The sequence below is a fragment of the Rana temporaria genome, chromosome 5 (genome assembly GCF_905171775.1).
Source record: "Rana temporaria chromosome 5, aRanTem1.1, whole genome shotgun sequence".
Classification (NCBI taxonomy): Eukaryota; Metazoa; Chordata; class Amphibia; order Anura; family Ranidae; genus Rana; species Rana temporaria.
The window spans coordinates 154,661,302-154,687,989 of NC_053493.1; the positions used below are offsets into that span (position 1 = coordinate 154,661,302).

At 43.2% G+C, this 26,688-nt stretch overlaps 1 protein-coding gene across 4 annotated transcripts in view; it reads left to right on the forward strand.

The window, feature by feature from the left end:
* The window catches only part of PDE1C (phosphodiesterase 1C), a 933,100-nt gene that overhangs the window by 746,196 nt on the left and 160,216 nt on the right, over positions 1 to 26,688 (forward strand). For all 4 annotated transcript variants that reach the window (XM_040353264.1, XM_040353266.1, XM_040353267.1 and 1 more), the window contains one exon: positions 8,670 to 8,770. In XM_040353264.1, coding sequence (XP_040209198.1) covers positions 8,670 to 8,770 — 101 coding nt within the window. The remainder of the gene's footprint in view (positions 1 to 8,669; positions 8,771 to 26,688) is intronic.

Sequence of the window (26,688 nt, forward strand, 5' to 3'; positions counted from 1 at the left end):
GACTGCATCTGGATTTGGACCACAGTGCCTTCTGGATACAAAAGATCTGAGAGTATCACTTCTTGAAATTTTAGGAATGATCCAGTTCCTCCAGTAACTTTATAAATAACAAACACATTATATATCTATTTTAATTGGCTATATACAGACACTTTTGTATCATTGTCTAGCTCTGCAGAAGGTTAAAGCGGGAGTTCACCCATTTGTAAAAAAAAAAAAATTCTCCCCTTAGCTTCCTGCTCGTTCGGTCTAGGGGAATCGGCTATTTGTATTAAAATATGAGCAGTACTTACCCGTTTTCGAGCTGCATCTTCTTCCGTCGCTTCCGGGTATGGGTCTTCGAGAGCGGGTGTTCCTTCTTGATTGACAGCCTTCCGACGGTCGCATCCATCGCGTCACTCGTAGCCGAAAGAAGCCGAACGTCGGTGCGGCTCTATACTGCGCCTGCGCACCGACGTTCGGCTTCTTTCGGAAAATCATGACGCGATGGATGCGACCGTCGCAAGCCTCTCGGAAGCCTGTCAATCAAGAAGGAACGCCCATTCCCGAAGCCCATACCCGGAAGCGACGGAGAGGATGCATCTCGTAAACGGGTAAGTACTGCACATATTTTAAAATAAATAGCCGATTCCCCTAGTAAAAACGAGCAGGAATGTAAGGGGGAAAAGTGCCCTCTAAGGGTGAACCCCCGCTTTAAATATGGTTTCTTCATTTGGTCGTTGAAGATTATACCTCCCATATTTCGATTATAGTCGTTGATGCAGAGAGGCTTTTTAACAACACCAGGCAATGTATCAATTTGGACGTTTCTGAGTGAATGGAAGGCAGGATGAATACATCACGTTTGATGGTAGTTCCTCATTCCGCAAGCAGGCTTTCTCCCCCTTACTAATTGGGATTTTAATAAACCATTGGAAAAAGCCCCTGTGATTAAATTGCATGGTGCCTGAGGAACAGATATTTAAAATGTAGCATGCTTGCATTAAATGTATACATGTACAAATAGTACCCCATATTGAACAAGGGTGACAACAAGTTCCGCTCTTACCACTGCTCCCTAGTCTGGACATCCGGGGGATATCACTTGACTGTCTTTTCCCTCATAAATTCTAAAGAGGTATGTAGAGTCATTTTGACCCAATACTTAGCACACTTGCTTGGTAGATATTGATTGCATGCCTGCCAGTAAAATGTACAAGTGACTCGTCTATGCAGATATTTTGTTGGGGCATATACACATATCTGCAAATTTCTGGGACAAGTGATTTATGATGGGCTGAATTTTGTGGAACCGATCATAGTCAGGGTCACCCTGGGGACAACGGAGGTTATTGCCACTGAGATGCATAAAACACATTATTAATTTATATCTTCTCCTGACCATTGCAGCAGAAAGCACAGACATATGATGAATCAGGTCTGTGGACCAATATGACCGAAAATATTAATTTATTGTAATGCCCATGTCAAGGGTTAGGACCAAAAAAGTTTTCAATTCAGAAACCGTGACAGGTTTCCACTCTTATGACAGAGCCTTTAGTCCACAATCAAAAGTTATAGGTCTTCAGTGAAAAACAGCTAAAAAAATCAAGGGGCGTTGTTAAGGTGGCTGTTTCCACCTAAACCCCGGGCTGGGCTGTGCATGGGGGATAACATGTTCTGCTGAATCTGTGGGAACCAATTAGGGTTTGCAAGTGGGCTACTATGGGCTCTAAGGGCCTGTGATTGAATTCTTGGTGGATGCAATTGCATTATGCTATGAGTGCTAGACACCTCACCAGTTTGTACTGCACTGCTGGTGCACACCACTTCACCATGAAATACTGCAGTGCTGGTGTCTAAAATTCCAGGATGTACTATGCTGCTGATGCTAGCCAGATCATCAAAAGGTAGTGCAGAGCTAGTTCTTGTGTCCTGCTGCATATGAGCATAATTATGTGTTTTTAGCACTTCAGCAACATGGGGTTGGTAACACCTTAAAAAAAGGGGGAAAACTCTGCCCTAAACCCACTTACAAGTGAGGAATAATTGATATATGACCTCTAAATAAAGGAAGGAATGAAAAAAAAATGAGTGAAAAATGAATTTAAATAGGGGAGTGCTGCTGCCTATTCAAAGCTCAAATACTTAAACTTCAAAGACATACATACAAAAAAGAAGTAAGCGCGCAACTCCAAACATTTAATGTGTAATCACAAGGGAGTGAAATAATGTTATATCAAAACCATAAAGTGATGAAAAAATTGATGTGTTGATACACACTGTACCAGGTGAACAAAAAAGATATAAATAAACCTAAAATGAATAAAGAAAGCGGTAATTGAGTGATCAAAGTCCTCAAAAAAAATATATCAAAGAAAATCCTGACCACCAGATACTTCCAAGCAATAGTTCATTAATCGCTGCAGACTTTAACCCAACATCTTGAAGAAACTTGAATCTTTATATTAAGCTGAAGAAATATAAATACTGACTCTTACCCGATCGTTGGACCCCGGTTTTAAGGAGGTCAGATGAGCTTGTACATCAGCCTGCCGGCCCCGATGTATAATCACTTATCTTGGGGAGGAGTGCTTCTATCTTGCAAGAAGGAAGAGAAAAGACTTCAGCTGTCTTTCCAGGCCGTATGACACAAGAAGAATGGTAGTCAGATTTCAGTTTTCAGCTTGGAAGATGCGGGATAATAAATTCTGAACACGTAGACTCAGTGGAAATGGAAGGAGAAAAAAGAGATCCTCATAGTGTAGTATATCCAAAGAATTTATAAAAAAAAAAAAAAAACACTTTAAAAACTTTACAACAGGCACCAATCCACTTTTAAAATTCTCACAGCAAGTCACTTCATCATAAAAAATATGTAAAAACTCAGGATAGAAAAGAAAAAAACACAGCATCAAAAAAAATATATTGCAAATAAAATATACAGCCAAGGAAAGAACCAAAGAGCTGGAGTATATGAGTGTGATGGTGTTTTAAGAATAGCTCCACCTGGTTTAGCATGAGCCTCTTCATTCTCTTCTCTTCGCTCTTATCTGTCATGCTCAAAATACTGTATTTCTTCTCACTAGTGTACCTTTATTTGGACATTTCGGGCACTGCCTTTACAGGTACAGTACCTAGTGACTATAGTTGGACCGAACAGCCCCCTGTTCATGCCAATACTCTTGAACATCGCAGAAGTTCGGACCCGAACCGCAAACCATATTAAAATCTATTGTACCTGAACTTGAAAAATAAAAAGTACCCATTTTGAAGCCTTATATGCAAGTTATTTTTTTTAATAGGAGCAATGATTTTAATAATGCTTAGAGTAAAACAATAAAATTGAAAAATTCCTTTAAATATGGTGCCTGGGGATCCCCTTAGTCTGCCTGTAAAGTGGTGTATCTGTACCCTGTATAAAACCTACTGCAGCAAAACTGACATTTATAAAGAAAATAAGTTACATTTAAATTGCCGGCAATACAATACCATTGTTGACGATACAAAAATGTAAAACAAAGGAGTCCATACCAGGCCTTTTTTTGGCCATAGCATCCAAAATTCAAGTTCTCTTTAAAGTCTTTCTAAATATACCCTGTCCACCTTAACCACTTCAGCCCCGGAAGGATTTACCCCCTTAAGGACCAGGCCATTTTTTGCAATACGGCACTGTGTCACTTTAACTGAGAATTGTGCGCGCGACGATGTACCCAAACAAAATTGATGTACTTTTTTTCCCACGAATATAGCTTTATTTTGGTGGTAATTGATCACATCTGTGGTTTTTATTTTTTGCGCTATAAACAAAAAAACACTGACAATTTGGGAAAAAAATACAATATTTTTTACTTTCTGCTATAATAAATTTCCAAAAAAAATCTAAAAAAAAATAAAATGTATTCATCAGTTTAGGCCATATTTTTGGTAAAAAAAAAATCGCAATAAGCGTAAAGTAATACCTTGGTTTGAGCATTTTGCAAGACAAGCACATTTTTTTTTTACAATTTTGACTTGATATACAAGCGATGTCTTGATATACAATTAGTGTCATGTCACAAATGAGTATAAAAGAGAAGAGAGGCTCCTGCTGGATAATGCTTATAATGCCTCTGCGGAGGCTTCCATTTGTGGATGGAAATGTTTTGGTTACAAAACCTGGTCACATTGCTATAATCTTTTTATATGGACTATAAACTGAAGGAATAATGAATAAATGGTTGTGGAACAAATCATTGGAGTTTCCATTATTTCTTATAGGGAAATTTGCTTTGATATAGAGTATCTCACAAAAGTGAGTATGCCCCCCACATTTTTGTAAATATTGTATTATATCTTTTCATGTGACAACACTGAATAAATTACACTTTGTTATACAAGCTGTACACTGACTACTTTACATTGTAACAGTGTACATTTGCTGTCCCCTCAAAATAACTCAACACACAGCCATTAATGTCTAATCTGCTGGCAACAAAAGTGAGCCATTTTCCCTTCCTGGTGTCATGTGACTCATTAGTGTTACAAGGCCTCAGGTGTGAATGGGGAGCAGGTGTGTTAAATTTTGTGTTATCGCTCTCACTCTCTCATACTAGTCACTGTAAGTTCAACATGGCACCTCATGGCAAAGAACTCTTTAAGTATCTGAAAAAAAGAATTGTTGCTCTACATAAAGATGGCCTAGGCTATAAGAAGATTGCCAAGACCCTAAAACTGAGTGGCAGCACGGTGGCCAAGACCATACAGTGGTTTAACAGGACAGGTTCCATTCAGCACAAGCCTTGCCATGGTTGACCAAAAAAGTTGAGTGCATGTGCTCAGCGTCATATACAGAGGTTGTCTTTGGGAAATAGACGTATGAGTGCTGACAGTATTGCTGCAGTGGCTTAAGGGGTGGGGGGTCAGCCTGTCAGTGCTCAGACCATGCGCCACACACTGCATCAAATTGGTCTGCATGGCTGTCGTCCAAAAAAGGAATCCTCTTCTAGAGATGATGCACAAGAAAGCACGCAAATTGTTTGCTGAAGACAAGCAGACTAAGGACTAGGGATGAGCTTCGTATTCGAGTCGAACTCAGGTTTGACTCGAACACCGTATGTTCGATCGTTCGTCGAATTACGAACGTTTTGGGCCGTTCGGGCCAAATTCGAGTGGCGTGTCACGGCCCATAATTCACTGCGGCATCGCAGTGCATTGCTGGCTGATGATTGGCCAAGCATGCACTATGACGACCCGCATGCTTGGCCAATCACAGCGCGCAAAAACGGAGAGCCATAATTGGCCAAAGCCAATTATGGCTCAGGGGGTTTAGTACACGCCCCACACTATATAATGCTGCCTGGAAGTCGACCTTGTGTAGTGTGTTGGTGGTTTACAGAGAGAGAGAGACACAGAGAGAGAGAGAATGTCATTTTTTGGAGTTAGATAGAGCAGGCAGGCTAGTCAGTCAGAGTTACAGTGTGTAGAGGATATATATGCATCCCAGGTGTTGTATATATATTTATACTCTGTATTGAGTTTAGCTAGATCCGCTCTTCCTAATTTACTGACAGGCAGGCAGGTGATTGTGCTAGCTGCAGTATTTTCACGTGGTGTACTGTCTTTGTCCTCTGTACTGTGTGCAGTGTGCACCTAAAGCTACATCAATAGATTTGCTGGTGTTTCTCATATTAATTCCTAAAGGCAGTAGAGCTGCACGATTCTGGGAAAAATGAGAATCACAATTCTTTTGCTTAGAATGAAGATCACAATTCTCTCACGATTCAAAAAAAAATGCATGGTGCTTTTGTTAGCATGCATTTTTTTTATTTTTTTTTATTATTTACATGCACAGAGTATGTGCCTTGCTGCAGAACAGCCTATTAATTTGAGAATGAACTGCCTGCCACCAATCAATAGCACCAAAGTGCATGGGCCTTTTTTTTTTAATGCTGCTGCATCAAAATGCATGGTGCTTTTGTTAGCATGCATTTTTATTTTTGTGATTTTTTTTTATTTACACACATTATGGGCCAGATTCACGTACATTTCCGCCGGTGTAACGTAAGCCATTTACGTTACACCGCCGCAAGTTTTCAGGTTTAGTGCCCGATCCACAAAGCACTTACCTGGAAACTTGCGGTGGTGTATCGTAAATGCGTCCGGCGCAAGGCGGGCCAAATCGAATGGGCGGGTAACATTTAAATTAGGCGTGCGCCCGCGCCGGACCTACTGCGCATGCTCTGTTTCCTAACTCCCGCCGTGCTTTGCGCAAAGTGACGTCATTTTTTCGAACAGCGACGCGCGTAGCATACTTCCGTATTCCCGGACGGCTTACGCAAACAACGTTAAATATTGAATTGTGACGCGAACTCCCCCCAGCGGCGGCCGCGGTACTGCATCCTAAGATCCGGCAGTGTAAAACAATTACACCTGTCGGATCTTAGGGATATCTATGCGTAACTGATTCTATGAATCAGTCGCATAGATAGAAACAGAGATACGACGGCGTTTCAGGAGATACGCCGTCGTATCTCTTTTGTGAATCTGGCCCAATATATATATATTATATATATATAAAAATGTGTGTAAATAAAAAGAATATCATAAAAATAAAAATAAAAATGCATGCTAACAAAAGCACCAATCATTTTAAAAAATTAAATTAAAAAAAGGCCCATGCACTTTGGTGCTATTGAGGGGTGGCAGGCAGTTCATTCTCAAATGAATAGGCTGTTCTGCAGCAAGGCACATACTCTGATGCATCGCATAGATATGAAGTTGAACCTTTAAAACACAGTCAGGAGGCCGAGGGGCACCAAAAAAAAACAAATTTTCAAAAAATCTTTTGTCATTGGGACAGGAAGTGAGGTGCAATCTTCTGAACAGATGCGCACAGACACAGGGTGGTGATAACCCCTCTCTATGTTTTCCAAAAAGCTTAAAAAATTTACTTTTTGGCTGGAGCTACACTTTAAAAAAATACCAGTTCAAAATTACAAACAGATTCTACTTAACAACAAACCTACAGTCTCTGTCTTAATTGCACCGCCTGTATACTGCTGTTAAAAGTATATATAGGGCCAAAGGATCTGGTAATGATCTGGGGGGAGGGGGGCGGGGAAACCCATGCTATTTTTCTCAATGATTTTCATCCATATTGCAGACATTACATTAAAGCCGCAAGCAGTTTTAAACGACTTTTTTCTTATAGTAACACCCAGCAGGTACGATATTTAACCACTTAAGGACCGCCTCCTGCACATTTACGTCGGCAGAATGGCACGGCTGGGCACATGCACGTACAGGTACCGGGACCGCGGACCCGATCGCCACTGGAGTCCCGCGATCGGTCCCCGGAGCTGAAGAACGGGGACAGCTTTGTGTAAACACAGCTTCCCCGTTCTTCACTGTGGCGGCGTCATCGATCGTGTGATCCCTTTTATAGGGGGACACAATAGATGACGTCACACCTACAGCCACACCCCCCTACAGTTGTAAACACACTTGAGGTCACACATAACCCCATCAGTGCCCCCTGTGGTTAACTCCCAAACTGCAATTGTCATTTTCACAATAAACAATGGATTTTAAATGCATTTTTTGCTGTGAAAATGACAATGGTCCCAAAAATTTGTCAAAAGTGTCCGCCATAATGTCGCAGTCACGAAAAAAAATCGATGATCGCCGCCATTAGTAGTAAAAAAAAAAAATAATAATTAAAAAAAATGCAATAAAACTATCCCCTATTTTGTAAACGCTATACATTTTGCGCAAACCAACCGATAAACGCTAATAGTGATTTTTTTTTACCAAGAATAGGTAGAAGAATACGTATCGGCCTAAACTGAGGAAAAAAAAATGTATATATATTTTTGGGGGATATTTATTATAGCAAAAAGTAAAAAATATTGATTTTTTTTTCAAAATTGTCGCTCTATTTTTGTTTATAGCGCAAAAAATAAAAACCGCAGAGGTGATTAAATACCACCAAAAGAAAGCTCTATTTGTGGGAAAAAAAGGACACCAATTTTGTTTGGGAGCCAAGTCGCACACCAGCGCAATTGTCAGTTAAAGCGACGCAGTGCCGAATCGCAAAAAGTGGCCCGGTCATTGACCAGCAATATGGTCCGGGGCTTAAGTGGTTAAGATAAAAAACATTTTGTGTGTAGCAGCCTCCCCAGCACCCCCTCCCCCCTAATTACTTAGCTTAGCCCCTTCTCTCTCCAGCAATGTCCACGAATGTCTAAGCTATCCGGGACACCACTCCTGATTGATTGGGAGCCAATAGCACCATTGCTGTGTCTCAGCCAAAGTCAGTCAGCCAGCCAATCGGGAGATAAATAGGATGGGGCCAGGTCGGGGCTCCATGTCTGAATGGATACATGGAGGTCTGACTCAGCTCAGATGCCTCTATAGAAAGCTGCTGGCTGAGGGGGCACTGGATAGGAGGGAGGGTCCAGGAGTAGCAAAGAGGGACCCGAGAAGAGGAGGATCCGGGCTGCTCTGTGCAAAACCAACTGCACAGAGGAGGTAAGTATAACATGTTTGTAAAGTCTTGTTAAAAAAAAAAACAATCACAAGTAGCTTGTTGTGTTTTAAGAATGCAAATTACATTTTTAGTCTCATGTATAGTAAGGTATAGAAAATAGCAGAGGGTTAAGTAATGGAGTTCCTTGATGAATAATTATGGCACTTTTTCATTTCTCTAGCACTGGCTAACAGAACTGGAAATTTTTGCTATGATTTTCGCTGCTGCGGTTCACGATTATGAACACACGGGCACAACAAACAACTTTCACATCCAAACAAGGTAATACAATGATTGAAAAAAGTGTTTCTCTTACTGGTATTCTTCATAACTTAAAAACTTTCTACACATGGCTCTTAGGGATTCACACATATTTTTAAATATGCCATATAAATAATCAAAAACTACCTCTCACTATGTACAACAATAGAGAAGAGGAGAATTTGGCCTACTGTGTATTTGTAATGTAAAATTATATGTAGATTGACAAGTCCAGCCATACGTTAACCATGCTGCCTGACTGCCATGTACCCATATTGGTTTATTTAAAGCTACCTGTATATTCTGGGCAAATAGCTAAATACAAAGGGCTGGATTCAGGTACTTTTGCGCTTTTTTTGCGGAGGCGCAGGGCAACGTTTTTGCCCTGCGCCCCCGCAAATTTACTGCGCTACCCGCGATTCACGGAGCAGTAGCTACGTAAATTGCGTGTGCACTCTTTAAAATTGCCCGGCGTAAGCGCGCGCAATTTAAATGATCCCGTAGGGGGCGGGAATCATTAAAATTAGGCGCGTTCCCGCAGCGATCGTAGAGCGCATGCTCCGTCGGGAAAGTTTCCCGACGTGCATTGCGGCAAATGACGTCGCAAGGACGTCATTTGCTTCAAAGTGAACGTGAATGGCGTCCAGCGCCATTCACGAATCACTTACGCAAACTACGTAAAATTCAAATTTCGCGACGCGGGAACGACGGGTATAGGTAACATTGGCTGCCCCGACGTAAACTGCGTACGCAGGGCTCGCGCAACGTTGTGAATCGGCGTTAGTATGAAATTTGCATACTATACGCTGAGCACAACGGGAACGCCACCTAGCGGCCATCGCAAGAATGCAGCCTAAGATATGCGGGCATAAGAGCCTTATGCCGCGCATATCTTAGGCTGCAGTCGGCGTAACGAGGTTCCTGAATCAGGAGCATTCGTTACACCGGGGCAAGTAAGCAATTGCGCCTGTGTAACTATGGTTACACAGGCGCAATTGCTTCTTGAATCCAGCCCAAAGATAAAACACATATAGGAGAGCAAATGATTTGTGTTTCTGTCCATCCAGTTCTAAAATTTACGCAGCCCGTGTGGCACAGGAAGGAACCAGATCTTTCTCTGCTGATGTTTCACATTTAGTTGCAGCTCCCAACCCTGTGAATGGACAGTGAAAGTAGAAGCAGCACACTGTCGAGTTCATCTCTGTTACGCGCCTTCTATCATAATGCTCCTTGCATTACAGCACAGCTGATTGGCTCCTTGTGCTGCTTCTCACTATCCCTTTTCTTACCTTTGCTGTACAGTAGACTGTAAGGCTGGTACCAATTTCAGATACTTAATCTGCATGCATTTAAAAAAAATACCAGGTTTACACTGTTGCATTCCAATAATATAAATGTGGCCACAACACATGGGAACGTATACTATGTGCATTGGTGTGCTGAAATATCATTCATTCTGAATTGCACCCGAACGCACTTGTGATTCAGAACACTGCAGTACCCTGTAACACACTACCCCGTGCTGTTGCATACTGCATTTGCTAAAAATAATGCATTTGTTTTTTCTTTTGTGTTTTAGTGCACCAGACAGCCTAACCAATTGAATGAGCTGGCATAACACAATCTGCATTAATGCGTAAAATAACCGATGTAAATGGCAGGTCAACTGCAGGTCAATTACACCTGTCATTGAATTCTAAATTACCCTAGAAGCATGTCAAGCTGATATCAAGCCAATGCCATTGACACAGGCCCTAAAACCTTTGTATAGTAATCAGGGTTGTACTGCTATATCATGCTGTCGTAGTCCCACTCAAATGATGTCTTCCTATTAAAGCCTAAGTTTAGCTAAAATAAAAAACATGAACATCAGCACAAGAGACATAAGTTAGAGTTAGTATGATATGTCCCTTGTGCTGATTCTTCTTCTTTTAGAGGAAATCATCCACCATTCTACACCACCCCTATCCCTGTAACCTTCCAGTGGGGGTTAATACAACTAAAGGGCTGTCAGGAACCCTTGTCAAGAGAACTCAACTATGACCACCCTTTTACAGTGCATGGTTTGATACAGGGGTCAAGTCCTGGGGAAAAAAGTGTGGGAACTTCCACCCAAGATCCACTTCCCCTACCAAAAAAAATTAATGATATGCTCATATGCATAATTACTAAACCGCAAGTTATCGCAGGATTTAGAAAGAACTTTAAGCAAGTTCTTGCTAAATCCTGTGATAACTTGCTGCAGACCTCCGCAATGTCTCCTGGAAACAATGACAAAAGCTCTCAGGAGACATTGCGGTATCGAGGAAGTGACGGAGTACCCGCACACTACCCGATGAATCCATATACAGGAAGCGGCCAGTAACATAAACGATTACTAAGGTTCGCCTGCCCCTGACAGTGACTCGAGCTGGGCATTGCCGCTTAGTAAAGGATTGGCTCGGGCGGTTTGGCTGCTCTCGGCTGCTCTAGTCCTGCAAAGGGAACTGCGTTCCTGCTGTAAAAAACAAGTGCAGGAACTCCGTTCCCACGCGTTCCCGCAGGACTTGAGCCCTGGTTTGATAAGTGGATTTTGCCTTTAGTGCAAGGTCAGCTTTAAGATCTCTTGTATATAAGCCCTCTTTATAACCCTAAGATTTTATTGACTGTCAGTCTTTTCTTCCTGTTACTGGAAATGGACACATCACCTACAAAAGATCAGTTCATGCAAGAGAATTCTAGAAGGCTTAAGAATATGATAGCTGTAATACAGTTTCTACATAGGATATTTTATGCACGTTAAATCCTGAATAGTACAAAGCGGTATAACGATAAACTAGGGTGGCTATGTAGTTTTCCAGGAATTTGGTTAATGTGAATTTATCTCAGATAATCACACAATGCTCTTTCTTCCATTGAAACCATATAATTAAACTGAGTAATAGCACTGTGCTCCTGCGGATTACATTATCAATATGAACAATGCAAATGTTCAATAAATGGATAACTAACTTTGAATAAATAGACATGATATATAAGATTGTTAAGCTGAACAACATGTCTATTCATTTTGATTGATTTAGTTATTATGTTTTGTAATTGTTGTTTTACATAATAAAATGCTTCTATTCTTTTTTTTAAAGTTCTGCCCATTCAATAAGACTGTAGAGTTTTTTCATCCATACTGTACATGTGAATGTGATTGGCTTAAAAGGATATGTTCACCTTAACAAAAAGACAAAGCTCACTTATCCTTTTCCCCAAGCTAAACTCACCCAGCTTTCCGAGATACATACTTGCCTCACAATTGTGCCCTCTGCCTTTTCCCCTGTTGTTACATCCTGTGGGCAGACTTAAGTGGTCTTGTCTGTGTGGTGCCATTCCTAAAGCCCAGATAGCAAGCAGTTGTGCTGTAAGTTTGAACATGACTTGCTAAGCTATTGCTACACTTGCCAGGCTTCACGTTTGTTGCACAATTGCAGCACATTTGCATTGCATGACTACAGATCTATTTTCTTTGCAAACATTCTGCAAGTCTTCTGCAAGTTTTGGTTCAGTTATGTTGTGTAATAGTCATCCCGCCACAGGGGTCACTGTGGCTGAATTTCCATGCTGTAGACTTGCAGAGCTCTTGCTGTAGACTCACCACTGCAACTTTGCTCTTGCTAAAAACTTTCCATGCAAATTAGAACTTGTGCTTTAAGTGCTCTGTAAATGTACAAGTTGCCAGTAAAAATGTGTAGCAAGTTAACAGACTTGCAATTAAATACTGTTATTCTTGCTATCTGGGAGGTTCCATTGGCCACCTGAGGGTTGAAATATTTGGGAGGTTCCATTGGCCACCTGAGGGTTGAAATATTTGGAAGATGCTTTGGAAATCTCCAAATAGAATTGTATGTGATTTTTGCATACATTATTTTCTTCTCATCGTTCTTTAAAAAAAAACAGTTTGCTGGAGCATCCAAATGGCAGTTGTCCCACACACAGTTTCTCCTATTCTGTCTGTAAACCTCTGCAGCTCTTTCAGAGTTACCGTTGGCCTTTTGATTGCTTCTTTGGCTAATGTCCTCCTTACCCAGTCTTCAAGTTTTGATGTATAGTCTACTCTAGGCAGAATGAAGGTTGTGCCATATACTTTGCATTCCTTAATAATGTATTTAATCTTGATATGATGTTTGTTTTGATAGTTCCTTGGTCTCCATGATGCGGTTCGTCTTGATTTGTGTCGTCTCTATTTCCTTTATCTGAAGATATATATAGGGGGTTTCATACGAAGGGGGTGATATTCAATTTAGAGTTTGCAATTTGAAAATGCAAATCATTTAAAAAGCATTTTTGCCTCTACATTATGGACTATTTCCAGGCAAAGCGACGTACGTGGACACAGCAGAATGTGGATCCCGATACTCGGGGCCCGGTGATCGCTATGCAATCACATGATAACTATTTCAAAGCTGTTTTGAATGAATATGATTCAAAACAGCTTTGCTTCCTTTTCTAGTGAATTGTGATTGGCATACAGCTACCACATGGTACCTGTGCCAATCACAGCACCCTGTACCATGTATCTGTAGCCAATCACAGATCACTAGTATTCACAGCTGTCATAGACTTAATCTATTCATGACAGTTGAAAGCATTGCTGGTACAATGATCTTCATTGTGCCAACAATTGAAATAAAAATCCCTGATTAATCAGAGTAGTTCAATGTTACCCTAGTAACATTGTACTACTCTAGGGGGGTACAGTATTTTTTTTAAAAAAGTTAAATATTTAAAATATTGACTAAAACATTATTTAAAAAAATAACCAGTCAGTGTCCCTGATCACCATTCATATCATTACCCTGTACTGCGCTGGTGATGATATGTAAAAAAAAAAAAAATTGTGAAAAACGGTTTTAATTTAACTTCTTAATTATAATAAATACATTATAATTTAAAAATAACTTGCCATGTCTCTTACTAAATTCCTCAGACTGTATAATTAAAAAAAAAAAAAAAGGTAATGTGTACTGTCCTTACATTTTAAGGGCCTTAAGGAATGATTGATCAATTTTCAAATATATATACCATATTTTGTGAATGCTATAACTTTCCTACATACTAAATAATATAAATATATATATATATATATATATATATAAATATATATATATATATATATATATATATATATATATATATATATATATATATATATATATATATATATATATATATATATATATATATATTGTATTCTGCTACATGTCTTTAGTAAAAAAATAATAATAATAATTTTGGCCTAAATTTTTTATGAAATTTGATTTTATTGGATATGTTTTATGACAGAAAGTAGAAAATATTGTTCTTTCAGAATAAATATATTTTATATCGCAAAAAAAAAAAAAACAAAGCTGATCAAATACCACCAAAAGAAAGCTCTAAAAATGATAAATATGTCATCTGCATACAGTATTGCATGACTAATCGCCAATTAAAATAGCGCCGTGCTGAAAATGCTCTGGTCGTGAAGGGGTAAAACCTTCTGGAGCTTAAGTGGTTAAGACAAATACTTACCTGATTTATATCCTGTGCTGCTCTCTCTCCATCTCTCTAACAGGCACAGAGACAGCAGTGGGAGTCATTGGCAAGAGTGCTCCCATAGAAAGCAGCTTGCTATGGGGGCACTCAGAGAGGAGGACAACGCTGGCGTGGGACTACAGAAGTGGAGGTTCAGGGCCGCTCTGTGCAAGACCATTGCATAGAGCAAGTAAGTATAACATGTTGAATATTTTAATAAAAATATATACCTTTACAACAACTTTAATCATGTCAAATTCTATACACTTCGGGCCAGATTCACAAAAGGGATACGACGGCGTATCCCTGTTTCTAAGATCCGACAGGTGTAATAGTTTTACACTGTCGGATCTTAGGATGCAGTACCGCGGCCACCGCTGGGGGGATTTTGCGTCGTAAACCAGCGTCGGGTATGCAAATTAGCAGTTACGGCGATCCAACTTTTTCCCGTCGTTACGTCGCCGCAAGTGTTAGTTTGCCGTCGCAAAGATAGGGCACCTTTTACAAAGTGTAAACTTAGTACACCATGTAAAAGTATACCCGTCTTTCCCGCGTCGCTATTGAATTTTTTAAAAAAAATAAATAATTCCCGGCAAAGGTCTTTCTTTACGTCGCGATTTACAAAAAGTCGGCGCGTCGTAATTTCGCGCAAAGCACGTCGGGAAATTTGCGTCGGGAGCATGCGCAGTAGGTCGGGAGCGCGCCTAATTTAAATGGTAGCCGCCCCATTTGAATTGGCCCGCCTTGCGCTGGACGGATTTAGGATACACCGCCGCAAATTTCCAGGTAAGTGCTTTGTGGATCGGGCACTTCGCTTAGCCAGAAAATTTGCGCGGTGTAACCTAAATCGGTTACGTTACACTACGCCGCCTGGCTGTGAATCTGGCCCTATCTTCACAAAGTAAGGTAGTGGATCAGTCAATAAGAATTTGACCAGTCATTTGTAGTACACCTAACCTCTCCTCCCCCTGCAGCTTCCCTGCTGCGTTTACTGGCAATTTTGGGCTTTATTAGGACAGGGAGGACTTTAGGTATTTAGACAGAAGCATATTTTTCTGCCCCTATGTAAACTGTTACTCACAGAACAGTGGCAATAAGAGTTACAATATAGTAATATGTCAGTTAAAGCAACCTTGCAAGTATAGAAGTACAATTTAACCTTTTAGGTATTTAAAGCGGAATTCCACCCAAAAATTGAACTTCCGCTTTTCGGAACCCTCCCCCCCTCTGGTGTCACATTTGGCACCTTTCAGGGGGGTGCAGATACCTGTCTAACCCCCCGCAACGCTTCACTTCCCGATTCACTCACCAAGGATGGCGGCAGGTGCAGCCGAGGGACAAGCGAATGCTCGTGCTCAGCTGCTGACATTGCGGGCGCGCTGGACAGGTAAGTGTCCATATTTTAAAAGTCAGCAGCTGTAGTATTTGTAGCTGCTGGCTTTTAAAAAAGACAAAAATTGGCGGAACCTCCGCTTTTACCGAGTAGTAGCTCTTAGCAACCCCTAATTAGTTTGAATTAACTCATTCCTCCCCTTCGTTCATTAGCTATTATTTTGCTGCAAATTTTTTTGTATTTAATTTCTATTTTTTACTATTAATATTTAAACATTTTGTTCTTTTCATTCATTAGTTCCTTATTATATATATATATATATATATATATATATATATATATATATATATATATATATATATATATATATATATATATAATATTTATGTGTAAATGGTTTTCTATACTTTCTAAAAGAAACAAAATGTCAGTGCTGTTATAAGCTGGAAAAAATATAGGGCCAAATCCACAAAAGAGATACGCAGGCGGAACTGCTGTTCAGCCTGCGTATCTCTGGGCCAAATTCCCAAAAACGTAGCCTAACTTAACTTTCAGCAGTTAAGTTACACGGCCTTAAAATTTCTACCTAAGTGCCCGATCCACAAAGCACTTACCTAGAAATTTCAGGCCGTGTAACTTAAGTGCCTCCGTCGCAAGGCGGTCCTCCTCTCCGGGGGGCATTTACAATTTAAATGAGGCGCGCTCCCGCGCCGGCCGTACTGCGCATGCGTGTGACGTAATTTTCCCGACGTGCAGCGCGCGAACGTAATTTACGCCGGGCTTTGTGGATTGCGACGGGACAATAAAGTTGCGACGGGTGGAAAAAAAAACGCGCCGGGAAACCAAATAAAAAAAATAAATAATTGACAGCGTCGCTCGGCATGCATTCCTGAGAGGGAGAACTCCATGCCAATTTTCAAAGAAAAAACCGGCATGGGTTCCCCCCCAGGAGCATACCAGACCCCTAGGTCTGGTATGGGTTGTAAGGAGACCCCCCCTACGCCGGAAAAACAACGTAGGGGGTCCCCCTACAATCCATACCAGACCCGTATCCAAAGCACGCTACCCGGCCGGCCAGGAATGGGAGTGGGGACGAGCGAGCGCCCCCCCCTCCTGATCCGTACCAGGCCGCATGCCCTCAACATGGTGGGGTTGGGTGCTCTGGGGCAGGGGGGCGCACTGCGGGCCCCCCCACCCCAGAGCACCCTGTCCCCATGTTGATGAGGACAGGACCTCTTCCCGACAACCCTGGCCGTTGGTTGTCGGGGTCTGCGGGCGGGGGGCTTATCGGAATCTGGGGGTCCCCTCAAATAAGGGGGCCCCCAGATACCGGCCCCCCACCCTAAGTGAATGGATATGGGGTACATCGTACCCCTACCCATTCACCTGGAGGCAAAGTGATAGTTATTAAACACACAACACAAGGGTTTTTAAAATCATTTATTAGTCTGCTCCGGAGGCCCCCCCTGTCTTCTTTAGCTCTAATACCAGGGGGGGCTTCTTCTTCCACTCTCCGGGGGTCTTCTACGCTCTCCGGGGGTCTTCTTCTATCTTCGCCGCTCTCCGCTGTTGACTTGGCGCACCCCGGTTCTTCTCCAGCTGTCCGGTGCCTTCTCCTTCAGCACTGGCTGCCTGCTATCTTCGTGTGTTAGCTCAATTACTAGCAGGCAGCCAGCGCGGTCTTCTGTGACGTCATCTTCTTCTATTCTCTTCTTCTCCCTTCTTCCGATGTTGACACGTCGCCTCTTCTCACTGCAATGATGGAAGCGCGCCTTGCATCCCATTTATATAGGCATCACCGTCCCATCATGCTCCGGTAGGTACCCACGTGGGTAGGCACCCACCACGTGGGTACCTACCGGAGCATGATGGGACGGTGATGCCTATATAAATGGGATGCAAGGCGCGCTTCCATCATTGCAGTGAGAAGAGGCGACGTGTCAACATCGGAAGAAGGGAGAAGAAGAGAATAGAAGAAGATGACGTCACAGAAGACCGCGCTGGCTGCCTGCTAGTAATTGAGCTAACACACGAAGATAGCAGGCAGCCAGTGCTGAAGGAGAAGGCACCGGACAGCTGGAGAAGAACCGGGGTGCGCCGAGTCAACAGCGGAGAGCGGCAAAGATAGAAGAAGACCCCCGGAGAGCGGAGAAGACCCCCCCGGAGAGCGGAGAAGACCCCCGGAGAACGTAGAAGACCCCCGGAGAGTGGAAGAAGAAGCCCCCCCTGGTATTAGAGCTAAAGAAGACAGGGGGGCCTCCGGAGCAGACTAATAAATGATTTTAAAAACCCTTGTGTTGTGTGTTTAATAACTATCACTTTGCCTCCAGGTGAATGGGTAGGGGTACGATGTACCCCATATCCATTCACTTAGGGTGGGGGGCCGGTATCTGGGGGCCCCCTTATTTGAGGGGACTCCCAGATTCCGATAAGCCCCCCGCCCGCAGACCCCGACAACCAACGGCCAGGGTTGTCGGGAAGAGGTCCTGTCCTCATCAACATGGGGACAGGGTGCTGGTTTTACAATGTGTAAAGTTAGTACACCATGTAAAACCAGACCTTTTTTTCGATCGCCGCGATTTTTTTTTAAATTTGAATTTTTTTTCCCGGCGCGTAAATTTTTTTTCACCCGTCGCAACTTTATTGTCCCGTCGCAATCCACAAAGCCCGGCGTAAATTACGTTTGCACGCTGCACGTCGGGAAAAATGACGTCACACGCATGCGCAGTACGTCTGGCGCGGGAGCGCGCCTAATTTAAATGGGAATCGCCCATTTAAACTAGGAACGCCTTACGATGGACGGAGTTAAGTTGCGCTGCCGCAATTTTCCGGGTAAGTGCTTTGAGGATCGGTACTTAACTTCGGAAAATTGCGGCAGTGTAACTTAACTCTGAAAAGTTAAGTTAGGCTGCATGTCTGTGGATTTGGCCCATAGTGCCACTTTTTTTATCAACAGGAACACATTTTGTTTTAAAACACTGGTCAAGTTAGAAAAGCTTGTTTTTATTTTGTTGATCATTTTTTTGTTTGGATTTGAAATCAATTTTTTCTAACTATATTGACAAGGGGTAGCATTGTTTGTACTGAAAAAAAACAATATACGTATTAGGCTCGGGTCACACTGATGTGACCTAGGATCTGACTTGGGAGGCCTCAAGTCGGATGACATTCAATGTTTCCCTATTGGAGCCGTGTTAAAGTGGTTGTAAAGGCAGAAGCTTTTTTTATCTTAATGCATTTCTAAGCATTAAGATAAAAAGACTTATGTGTGCAGCATCCCCCCTCAGCCTCCCTGATACTTACCTGATCCAACGATGTTACAGGAGTGTCTCGGCTGCCCAGGACTCCCCTCCTCATTGGCTGAGACAGCAGCGTGGCAACATTGGCTCCCGCTGCTGTCAAAGTCAGTAAGGCAACAAGGAGAGAAAGGGGGTGGGGCCGGGCCGTGGCTCTGTGTCTTTAACCACTTCCCGCCCGGCCTATGGCCGATTTACGTCCGGGAAGTGGTTATGAAATCCTGACAGGACGTTCTAGAACGTCCTGCAGGATTTCATGCCGCGCGCGCCCGTGGGGGCGCGCATCGCGGCGATCGGTGATGCGGGGTGTCAGTCTGACACCCTGCATCTCCGATCTCGGTAAAGAGCCTCCGGCGGAGACTCTTTACCACGTGATCAGCCGTGTCCAACCACGGCTGATCACGATGTAAACAGGAAGAGCCGTCGATGGCTCTTCCTCACTCGCGTCTGACAGACGCGAGTAGAGGATAGCCGATCGGCGGCTCTCCTGACAGGGGGGGTTAGCGCTGATTGTTTATCAGCACAGCCCCCCCTCGGATCGCCACACTGGACCACCAGGGATGCCCACCCTGGAGCACCAGGGTGGGCAAAAAAAAAAAAATACCAGAAAAAAAAAAAAAAAAAAAAACAAAAAAAAAAAAAAAAAAAAAAACATAAAGAAAAAAGATGCCAGTCAGTGCCCACAAATGGGCACTGACTGGTAACCTGGCAAAAATCAGTGCTGCCACCCCAGTGTCCATCAGCGCCACCCCAGTGTCCATCAGTGACACCCCAGTGTCCATCAGTGCCACCCCACAGTGCCCATCCATGCCCAGTGCCCACCTATCAGTGCCCATCTGTGCCACCCATAAGTATCCATCAGTGCCGCCCATGAGTGCCCATCTGTGCCGCCTATGAGTGCCCAGTGCCGCCCATGAGTGCCCATCAGTGCCGCCTATGTGTGCCCATCAGTGCCGCCTATGTGTGCCCATCAGTGCCGTCTATGTGTGCCCATCAGTGCCGCCTATGTGTGCCCATCAGTGTCGCATACCAGCGCCGCCAATCAGTGCCACCTCATCTGTGCCCGTCAGTACTACCTCATCGATGTCCATCAGTGCCATCTCATCGGTGCCCATTAGTGCCGCCATATCAGTGCCCGTAATTGAAAGAGAAAACTTATTTACAAAAAAATTAACAGAAAAAAATAAAAACTTAATTTTTTTTCCAAATTTTCAGCCTTTTTTTAGTTGTTGCGCAAAAAAAAAAAAATCGCAGAGGTGATCGAATACCACCAAAAGAAAGCTCTATTTGTGGGGAAAAAAGGACGCCAATTTTGTTTGGGTACAGTGTAGCATGACCGCGCAATTGCCATTCAAAGTGCGACAGTGCTGAAAGCTGAAAATTGGCTTGGGCGGGAAGCTGCGTAAGTACCTGGTATGGAAGTGGTTAAGGACCCATGAAGCAGTGGCTCGGCTTAGGTGCCCCCATAGCAAGTTGCTTGCTGTGGGGGCACTGAACAGGAGGGAGGGGCCTGGAGCACCAAAGAATGACCCGAGAAGAGGAGGATCAGGGCTTCTCTGTGCAAAACCAAATACACAGAGCAGGTAAGTATGACATGTTCGTTATTTTTAACTAAAAAACGATTCCTGCACTACTTTGTGCCATTGATGTGACTTTTTTCACCCTGGTCCGGCCTTGACTTCAAAGTTGTATCAAAGTTGCATTAAAAGTCATGCAACTTTAGAGTCGGGGCTAGTGTGAACTGAGCCATACTTTGTTTTTTGTTTTGTTTTTTAAGTTGAACTAAAGGAAACACTTTTTTATTTTGAACACAGTAAGTGACAGTTAGAACCCTGGTTACTTTTTTGCCATTCCATTGGGGGAAATGTCCCCTTACTTCCAGTTTGGGCTATGTCGCAGGATATAAGAAGAAATCCTTAGTTGTCACCAGAACTAGTGCCTTATATAATGATTTCCCTTCCCCTACCCTTTCCAGTTATGGTGACAACTGGTAAAGAGGGTATTTTACTGGGTTTAAAAGATTTCCTCTAACTTTTTGTATATCAATAGAGATCCCCCAATAGGACACGGATTACAAAAAAACTGTTGTAGAAATTCTTCTAAAACAGAGCTACACCTGAGATCTGATTCAAGCTAAAGTGTAACAATTGGAGAATGCAAATATCAGTAGACACACAAATTGTACCATTTAAATAATCTATCCATCATTACCAAGCCAATACACCTTTTTGCACTGCACAGTAGGGTGACAGGAGGCAGCAACACAGATAACACCCAAAATTTATTTTTATTTTGTAAAGTCAACATAAAGGAGACAACAGATGTAGCTGTGACAAAGCTGGCCGTACACTGAACTATTTTTTTTATCAGGAACTGGACAAAATTCACTTTGTGAGTGAACCTGCCTATTCAACAGAACAGTGGCTGCATCCAATTAGTTGCAGTTGCGGTTTGGGTACTCTGGCAGCCACTAGCACTGCCTGTCAGAATACAATAACCAGCATTTCAGATTTATCCATCCATGATGTATAGTGAGGATAGTACCTAATAGATGCCTCCAGCCAATCAGTATATTACTGTAAGTTTGAAGCATAATCAATGGTACTGTCAGTTGTATGATGCAGTTACAAATAAAATAGTATTTTGGAAAGTAGAAATGCTGCTTCTGTCACCTAACAAAAGACATATGCAGTATAATGTTTTATAAAGCTGCAGAAGCATGTGTGTGTGTGAATGTGCCTGTTTTATAATTACGAAGAAATATTATTGGATCAAAGACAGCATAGTCAGTGAGAACATTATGTGTTGGCCACAGCAACCAATAAGAGTCAACTTGTCACTCTTTTAGTGACATCTAATGAGGCAATACTGTAATGACATTTGTTTCCTTTTTTTCTTTTTACTTTCAGACCTGTCCCACTCAATGTTGAATTAATTTTGACATTACATTCATACAGAGACATGGGCTACACGTGTGTATGCACGCACACAGGCACACAGCAGTGCTTATCTAAGAATAGGAGAACTGGCTGTGATTAATTTGATGGATTTCTAAAACACTGCCTTAAAACGGCATCTATAATTTAATCCTTTTACAAGATTTGCAACATGCCTTCCATTTGATTGGTATTTTCATTACAAACGTTCATGCTGATGATACAGCAATAATAACAGTAATTTGGTTCCTCTGAATTTAAAATGATTAGAAATATAAATAGCTCCAACAATCAAAGTGCATACAAACAAGCTGTCTTAGGGAAAATAAACTTGACATGACTATCATCAGAACTTGACATGACTATCATCAGAACAGACTTCAATTATGAAATTTGAACTCACCTAAACATGGCAACATACTTTGTAATTCCTTTCTAAACGAATAGTCAGTGTAAAGTGCACATACACCCTAACAATTAACTTTTCTTATTGGCTCTTTGCTGGTCTTTTATATACAGCTGAAAGTGTTTTGTTATATCTGTTTGGAAAAAAAAACCTGATGATCTTGCCAGAAATCTTGTGAGGTGTTGCGCTTATTGTTATCCAGGGGTATCCCCATCCCCACCCAGAATTATCCGCATCCCTTTCCACGATGTATCCCCACCCAGCATCATCCATTCCTCTCCACAATGTACTGTATTTTCATCCACGCCCAGAATACTGTAGAGGAATGAATGATGCTGTGCGGGGATGGGGGTTCAATGTGGAGAGGGATAGATGATGCTGGGAGGGGATGGGGGATACACTGTGGAGAGGGATGGATGATTCTAAATGGGAATGGGGATTGGGATACACTGTGGAGAGGGATGGATGATTTTGGGTGGTGAGGAGGATGATGGAGTTGCACTGTGAAAATGGATGAGGATGACTCTCCACAATGTAACTCTCATCCCTTCCCAGAGTCATCCTTATCCATTTTCACAATTAAGACATGATACAGGAGATGGTCAGAGACTGCAGATATACTATAGGAGATGGCCAGAGACTGCAGACATACCACAGGAGATGGCCAGAGACTGCAGACATGATACAGGAAGGAAATGGTCAAAGACTAAGGACATTATACAAGAGATGGTCAGAGACAGCAGACATGGTAGAAGAGCACTAGGGGGCCGGAGAGCACTGGGGGGGGGGGGCTGGAGAGCACTGGGGGATCGGGGAGTGTGGGAAATGGAGAGCACTGGGGGAGGGGATGGAGATCTCTGGAGGAGCTGGAGAGTACTATGGAGGCTGGAGCGCAACAGGGATCAGAGAGAGCGGCGGGTGGAGAGCACTGGGGGGTTGAAGAGCATAGTGGGTGGACAGAGATCACTGGGGGGGGGGACTGAATTTCACTGGGAGGTGCATAGGGGGGCGGAGAACACAGGGGAGGGGGCACTGAAGATCACTGGAAGAACTGGAAAACACTGGAGGGAACTGGAAAGCACTGGGGGGGGGGGGCTGTAAAGCACATGGAGGGGTCGGAGGGCCTAGATAGCACAGGGGGGTTGAGTGCACTGGAGGAAACTGGAAAACACTGGGAGGGAACTGAAAAGTACTGGGGGGGTGCACTGGAAAGCACTGGGGGGGACTGAAAAGCACTGGGGGGTATCTGGAAAGGACTGGGTGGGAAAGAGAGCACAGGGGGGCAGAGAACACTTGGGGAGCTGAAGAGCATGGGGGGCAGCAAAATAAGCTGGATAGGAAGAGTGACAGGGGAGGCCACATATAGAGCAATTAATATTTCCACATTCCTCCTGCAGCCACTGAATGTCTGCAAGAGGGAGAGGAGGATAAGCAGGTATTCAGTGATTGCAGGAGGAATATGGAAAGATTAATTCCTCTATATGCCGCTGCCCCATCACTCCTCCTATACAGGTGCTGTACGGGCAAACACTTACTGTTTTCCCCGTCTGGCAGATGGCAACAGGCAATGGGATCAGGATCCATCACAGCTCCTTCTCCCTTCACACCGTCATAGGGGGCAGCTGGGTAGTTTCCACTCCCCGCCTGCTGAACCAAATAGGCTGGGTGAGGGTCACAGGCTGAAGGAGAAGCTGCTTTCTTCACATGCATGGGGGGCACCATTAAATTGTGTCAGCCAGACACCCCAGTAATCTGTGGCACCCCATTAATAGCAGGAGGATGGAAACAGTGTTTCTGCTGCTGAAAAAGTGCATCCCATGCGTTCCTGCAGGACTCGACCCCTGTTGTTATCTCTTTGGCTTGTTGTGTAATGTAATAAAAAATTAAGAGCCACACCACTGCTAAGAAGTCCAGATACAACTTTATTCTGATAGAAGACGGAGGAACAATACAAAAAAATGACCAATGCGTTTCAGGGTCCAAGAGCTCTCCCTTCATTAAGGCTAGAAAAAAAATTAGGAAATTTCCATGTCAGTCTAATACCAATGCAATAAAATACACTGACTCTGACCTTTGACCTTTAATCCCAAGATTGACCCTAGCCCTGACACTGACCTAGATCATGCCCTAAATTTGTTGTTATTTTTATTGATTTTTTACACACACTTATTTGGGTATATTTTCTCCTTTAGCAAGGAGAAAAATATACGATATGTAATTTAACCCCATGTATTATTTTACCAATACAGCTTCTAATACTTTCAAACTTTTCATAGGATCTCATATTGGTAACCCTTTATAATAATTATATATATATATATATATATATATATATATATATATATATATATATATATATATATATATATATATTGTGACGGTATCGGTATGATATCCCCGCCAAGCATTCCCTCCTCTCCATACAAGAACATCACAGGATTCCCCACACATGAGTCAAGACTGGATGCTGGAACCAAGACACTTTATTGACACAAAAACTCAGCTTATATGTGGTTACAGCCTGTTAGGAACGCCCCCCTCACACAGTGGGGTTTCCCATACAGATTATAGGAGACAAGTCGGAGCTGACCATGCAGACACGTTTCTTTAGATAAAGACATCAGTGGAGTTAATTAATACACTGAAGCAATCAGAATAATTAACATACTACTTCTCTAATCATTTAGCCTGATGATACAATACACATCTTTTAAGGGTAAACACAGATCTTCTTTACACAACACAATAGATCAATTAACCTTTAGAATAGTGAGGGGACATTAGCACGTCAATAACCGGTCAGAGGAATGAATCACACCTGAAATTCCTTTCTACCTCTAACCCATATGGCTAGCAGGGAGCAGTACACTGAGACATATAGGCAAATGTATCACAATGGCCCCCCTTTTGCTCCCTGCTCCGGCAAATCCGGTTGGACCTTCCCTGGTCCAGTAGGGTTGACGGGTTCAGAGCTTTTAGTCCGAGGTTAACTCCGTTTGGCATGACTGACCTCCCTTGACAACTGCTTCAGACTCAGGTATGTCACCGGGTCGTCAGATCACACGCCGGTCAGTCCCCAAGTCTTTGTGCGATCGTTGTCCTCCTGGCGTGGGTAGCGAGGGCTAGATGTCATCGGTCTGTTAGGCGGTTGGTATCTAGCGGCTGGTGGGTGTGAGGGCGCCGTTGGTCGTGGAGGTTGTACCCGTGGTGTGACCTGGTTTGTCTTGCGAGTATCCGCATATTCATCCGCCAACTTCGCGGCCTCTGGTAGAGTCATGGGCCTGCGATCTCTCACCCAATCTTTGACATCCGTCTGGATGTGATTGTAAAATTGCTCCAGGAGCATTAGTTGCAAAATGTCCTCTGCGGTGGTGGCCTGGCTGCTGTTAACCCAGTTAGAGGCCGACAGGGACAGCTGGCATGCCCATTCTGCGTAAGAGTCTTTCGTGGTTTTGCGTGAGTCCCTGAACTTCTGTCGGTGGGACTCTGGGGTTACTGCATAACGAGCCAGGAGCACTTCTTTAACCCGGGCGTAGCTATGGATATCCTGATCTGGCACGGTCCGGAAAGCATCAGAAGCTTTGCCTGACAGTTTGCCTGACAATATTGCAACCCACTCTCTTCTAGCTATTCGGTGCAGGTTACATTGTCGCTCAAAATCCGCCAGGTAGTTATCAATTTCACAGTCCTTTTCATCAAAAGCTTTAAAAGCGCTAAACGGAATCTTCCTTGCGTCTGCTGTGCTGTACTCACTGTTCGGAGAAGGTGCGGCTGCTTGTTGGACTGCTGCCAGTTTTAACTGTAGTTCTGCGTCCCTTATTTGTTTAGCCTTCTGTAGCTCTGCGTCTCTTATTTCTTTAGCCTTCTGTAGTTCTGCGTCTCTTATTTGTTTAGCCTCCTCCGCTAACAGGTCCATCACTTTCAGCACCACATCCGGCATTGGGTTCGGGCCGAAACCACGCTAGCTTCTCTCTCATTAGCTTGTTGGCTGGCGATTCCTCCTCCTGAATCACTGGTGTATCCATCTCTTGTACTGCTGGCGTTGCTGCAATCCCGTCCTCCTGGTCTATCTCCATTGATTCCGCTATGATGACCCGCTTGGTTTTGTTGCTAGCAATCCTTCCACGAACTTCCAGTAGTTCTTCCAGTGTCTGCTTGGAATCCGGGTGTGAAGGAGAGTAGAAGGGAAGATCCCGCTGCTGCCAACCAATTTGTGACGGTATCGGTATGATATCCCCGCCAAGCATTCCCTCCTCTCCATACAAGAACATCACAGGATTCCCCACACATGAGTCAAGACTGGATGCTGGAACCAAGACACTTTATTGACACAAAAACTCAGCTTATATGTGGTTACAGCCTGTTAGGAACGCCCCCCTCACACAGTGGGGTTTACCATACAGATTATAGGAGACAAGTCGGAG